Source organism: Gastrolobium bilobum, unplaced genomic scaffold, assembly GCF_033153095.1.
Source record: "Gastrolobium bilobum isolate Gb01-03AN ecotype WA unplaced genomic scaffold, APGP_CSIRO_Gbil_v1 utg16143, whole genome shotgun sequence".
Taxonomy (NCBI): Eukaryota; Viridiplantae; Streptophyta; class Magnoliopsida; order Fabales; family Fabaceae; genus Gastrolobium; species Gastrolobium bilobum.
In genome coordinates, this window is record NW_026897537.1 from 76984 (window position 1) to 81541 (window position 4558).

At 34.0% G+C, this 4558-nt stretch overlaps 1 protein-coding gene across 3 annotated transcripts; it reads left to right on the top strand.

Moving 5' to 3' along the window:
- Window positions 1-257: 257 nt before the first annotated feature.
- On the top strand, window positions 258-4558 carry LOC133307816 (mitochondrial inner membrane protease ATP23-like). Of its 3 annotated transcripts, none has more exons than XM_061508378.1 (5): window positions 258-424; window positions 926-1047; window positions 1372-1509; window positions 1609-1692; window positions 4272-4558. In XM_061508378.1, the coding sequence occupies exons 1-5, from the start codon at window positions 337-339 to the stop codon at window positions 4326-4328; spliced, it is 489 nt and encodes a 162-aa protein (XP_061364362.1). In that variant the 5' UTR covers window positions 258-336; the 3' UTR covers window positions 4329-4558. The 3 variants fall into 3 exon arrangements, with proteins under 3 accessions (XP_061364362.1, XP_061364363.1, XP_061364361.1); XM_061508379.1 differs by having other exon boundaries at window positions 4276-4558; XM_061508377.1 differs by lacking the exon at window positions 4272-4558 and adding an exon at window positions 3481-3827.

A 4558-nucleotide genomic window follows, 5' to 3' on the forward strand; every position in this document is an offset into this window, starting at 1 on the left:
AAAGTTGTGTCATTTTAACTGAAAGAAAGAGATAAATCATGAAAAAGAAAGAGGATAAAAAAAAAAAAAAACGTGAGTCTCACTTCTCTTTGTAAGAGTAAAATAATATAAATTATGTCATTTAAAAAAATAAACATTTTTCTCAAAAATCATGTTAAACTTGTTATCGAAGACAGTGCCTCCTCAACTTCTTTTATTATTATTTAACTTGTCGTTTCTTTCGTAGTGAAAAAAAAAAAAAAATTGATCCTGAGGAAACCAAAGCCCATAATTTTATCAGTCTGATGAAACTTCAGACTTTGGATCAAACAAAAAACCTCCAACTGAAACGAAGCAATGGAAGAGAAACCCACTTCCTCTGTTCATAGCCAAGGAACCAAAACTGTCGAGGAATGCCAAGCCATGATTCACAAGAGTTTACGAAGTATTTCAATTCTTCTTCCTTCTTCATTTTCCTTTTTTACCTTTCTCGATCAATATACTGACACATCTTACTAGGGTTTAGGGTTTTGTTATACCACTCTTATTATTTATTTTTTTTAAGTTTAATCCCCTTTTTTCTCGCTAATGAGGTTTATCTTCAAATTGGGTTTTTTAAATTTTGAGTATTTGCTGAAGAAAAATGTGAACTTTCAAATTTCACCCTTTGAAAGTACTACCTTTTTTCTGTGCAATCAGTGTTAGGGAAGGAAAAAAAAAGGTTTATGGGGTGTGTTCTGATTCATATTGCTTTTGTGGGTTCATTTCATTATTCTCTAAAAGTTTATTTTCGAATTGGGGGTTTGGAGATTTCTGAATATTTGCTTGAAAAAGTTAAATAAATAATCACACTTTCATCACCATTGGAAATGCAATTTTTCATTGAGGAATCAGTTGTAAATGATAATTTGTTACTTGGTGGATTCATTTCATTGTTCTTTGGCAGCTCCAATGGTGAGGTTTTTGAGAGAACGCTTGGAGAAAGCTGGGTGTGGTGTACAAGACAATTTTTTCAAAGCTGTTATTTGCGACCAGCCAGCGGCTGGTGCTTACATTCCTGGTGAAGGGGTACTTATTTCATTGTCCATTTTAGTTCTCTCTATTGGTCTTTTTTATTCTAACAAATTTTTAATTCTGTTTTTCCTTGATGAGAACTTTATGTGTTAATTATGTTTAGCCTCTTGTTGCATTGAAATTATACTTCTATGTGTACAATTAAGTAGCTGATTTAACTCTTGCATTTTGTGAAGAAAATAAGCTCTCAATTCTAAACCTGTTTGCTTATTTTGGTGGTTGAATTAGTTTTGTGGTCAATGCTTCCTTTGGTTGCATAATAAGGTTTTCAATTGGCTACTATTCACTTTCTCCTTTATTGGTGTTTCTTTGTCCCAGGTGAGAGTGTGCAGCAATAATATACGAATTCAAGATCAGGTCAACCGGGTGGTAACTCATGAGCTAATTCATGCATTTGATGACTGTCGTGCTGCCAACTTGGATTGGGATGATTGTGCACACCATGCTTGTAGTGAGGTTCCTATCTTACAATTTGTCCTAATCCATATTACGTTAGATGAGTTTTTATATCTTACTCTCAACTAATCAATATTTATTTTTGATCTTGCGAAACAGATACGAGCTGCTCATCTAAGTGGTGATTGTCATTACAAGCGGGAACTGCTAAGAGGTTTTATGAAATTACGAGGGCAAGGAGAGGTACACTTTTTATTTTCCTTCTCCATTGATAAAAACCATTGATTTTGGTTCAATCTTTTTATAGATTACATTTAGCAGCTTTTCATGGTTACTTTTTAATTCACAATATCTAGAAATCAATTGGAAAAAAGGAGAAAGTATTAGAGTTAACTAAAGTCTTCCACAGAAGCATTAGTCTCAAAAGTTTTAAATTTTTTGAGATATGCATTGGTAATATCAAGCATCCCTCAAGTTTCTTGCATGTACACGTGGAGGATTAGGACTAAATATTTAAACAACTGTTGCACTTAAAATATTTTGAAACTGATAATCACATCAGATCTACAAGGATAACAAAAACCAAAACCCAAACCAAAACTACTCCCCATTATATCCTGACTAGCAAGGGTGGAATGAGAACAATCCTTGTACGTAGCCTTACCTTGCATAATTGCAAAGAGACTGTTTTCCATATTTGAACCCATGACCTTTCAGTCACAAATGAACAGTTTTACCAGCTTATTCTCTTCATTATATAACCAAATAATAAAAATGAGGAATACAGTCATTATTATATAACATTGGAGGCCGCCTCTAATGTCACCCATGTAAGCAATTAGTGCATTATTAGAAGATTAAGATAAAGAAAAGTAAATCCTCATGTTAGTTGATTTCCAAATTACTCAGAGGCAGTCCATAAATGACCACCCCACTTGTTGGTTGAATCATTCTAATCACGTGCACAACAGTACTACCAATGTTGTTGTTGGAAGATTTTCTGTTGGAGTTTGAAACTATTACAGATCTGATAAATATAAGTATGTTGGATATGATTTGATCAAAACTGAGGATTAGTTTACAGGTTTAAAACGAGAAAATTGGAAGCCATAAAATCACTGGCCAATTGAAGTCATCCATGTCAGGTTTTGAAGATTTGGCATCATTTTCTTGGGATTGTAATAAGAATTTCGTCTGTTTACCAGATATTAGTGCAATTGTCTTATTGCATAATTTTCCTGTTGCTGAAATATAGAATATGAATGGGTAGTATACAACACGTTTTTTTTATTTTCTTTTTCTATCTCTTTTAATCCTGTGTTGTTTTTTAGTGGTTAGTGAATGCCATCATCATCAGAGAAGAAATAATTGTAGAGCTATCTTGAATTTCAGATTGGACTAAACTTGGTCATCTATGCTAGTCATACCAAATACTCTGCTGTTTGTGCTTAGGAGCCATACTTTGCTTGCCCTTTCATAAGTTGATTCATATCTTTTGTTGACACCATGTTGTTGAATGAGATAAGCGGGGATACAAAATTGTAAGTTAGAGGGAGTTAATCACCAAGAGTACTGGTTTGACTTTATACTTGAAGGGACATTACTCGTAGTAGCCCTTAAACTTTGCTTCATGTGCATCCCCTCACACTTCAGGAACATGAAATTAACCCAATGAAATTTATTTATAGAGCTCAAAACTCCTAATCTAACACCATCAAAGTGGTTAAAGGTGCTTTGCAAACTATCCAAATTGACAATCTTTTAGTAGGATCCTGCTCTTCCTCAAACATAACCTACAGTGCCAGGTGACTAGTAGTGCTTTTTCCTAATATTCAATATACCATGTTCATCCTTGAGATAGAAAAATAACACTAGGCTCTCTTGTTCATAAGCATGGAAGTTTATGTCTCTTGCTAATCAGTTGCAGTAGCCATGCTCTTCTCTCTTTGCTCTTGTATATTTTATATTTTAGTCATTATGTTTACTATAATTTGTTCAATACTGAATTAATTGATGTAATGGAACTTGAAGGAATGTGTCAGAAGAAGAGTTATGCAATCACTGTCTTTAAATCCCAATTGCTTTGGTTTAGCTGCCAAGGATTCAATGGAAGCAGTATGGGATGTCTGTTACAATGATACACAACCTTTTGACAGAGCTCCTTAAAAATTGCATGGCTGTTACTACTAGCATTGAGTATAGCAGCCATTGGTGCTATTCTTTCTCTGAGGAACATTTTTTGGTTGCCACTGGCATAGAATCATAATGGCCCATTGTTGAACACCACAAATGTGATTCAAATTGAATGCTTATTTATTTTTTAAAGAAATCTCTCAAATTGTTTGGAAGATCATACTCTTTTGACATTCACACCAGATTCTCCAGCCAAATTATTACTTATTCATTTGGCCACATTTCAATTTGGTTGGCGTGTGTCAATGGATGCACTGTTAAAAGATGATAAATGGTATACAATTTGTCATCTGGATTCTGGATAAGTGCTTCTTTTATGATTTTATCGTTCTTAAAGTTGGCAAAACGGGTCAAATTTGTTGGATTTGACGGTTTGATCCGACACATAGGTTGGGTTGGGATCCCTACTTATCAACCCGTTTGAATTTGTCCCGCCTAAGAGTAGGTCAAAATGGGTTGAACCTGCTGCGGAGTGCGTTAACCCGTTAGTTTGATCTTATTTTTTTAAAAGAAAAAATTAGTCAATAATTGTTGATTTTTTTGCACTCATTTGATCTTCATTTCATACCGTTTATATTTATGGGGACTATAGGTTTTAATTTTTTTTTTTTCACATTTTTAATATGTAGGCAGGTTGGTGGGACAAGACGAGTTGGAGGAGGAACGGGATAAGTTGTGAATTTTAACTCACTTCTTAAAATGGGGTGAGATTGATTGACTCGTTTTAAGATGGGTGGGAGAGAGAGCATGTTACTGCCACATCTAGTTTTACAAACTTTCGCTTTAATGTTTACTAGATCCAGGTTTGAACATGCATATAGTTTAAAGGAGAAGGATGTTGTAATAATCAATTAGTGTTATTACCAATTAATTTTACTGTTAGATCGATTATGATGATCCAATGGTTATATTTATT

What these genes read in the sequence shown, in the direction of transcription:
- LOC133307816 (XM_061508377.1), top strand. Translation starts at nt 337, where the DNA reads ATGGAAGAGAAACCCACTTCCTCTGTTCATAGCCAAGGAACCAAAACT. An exon ending in GATTCACAAGAGTTTACGAA is followed by an intron (nt 425 to 925) that starts GTATTTCAATTC and finishes GTTCTTTGGCAG; the next exon opens with CTCCAATGGTGAGGTTTTTG. An exon ending in CTTACATTCCTGGTGAAGGG is followed by an intron (nt 1,048 to 1,371) that starts GTACTTATTTCA and finishes TCTTTGTCCCAG; the next exon opens with GTGAGAGTGTGCAGCAATAA.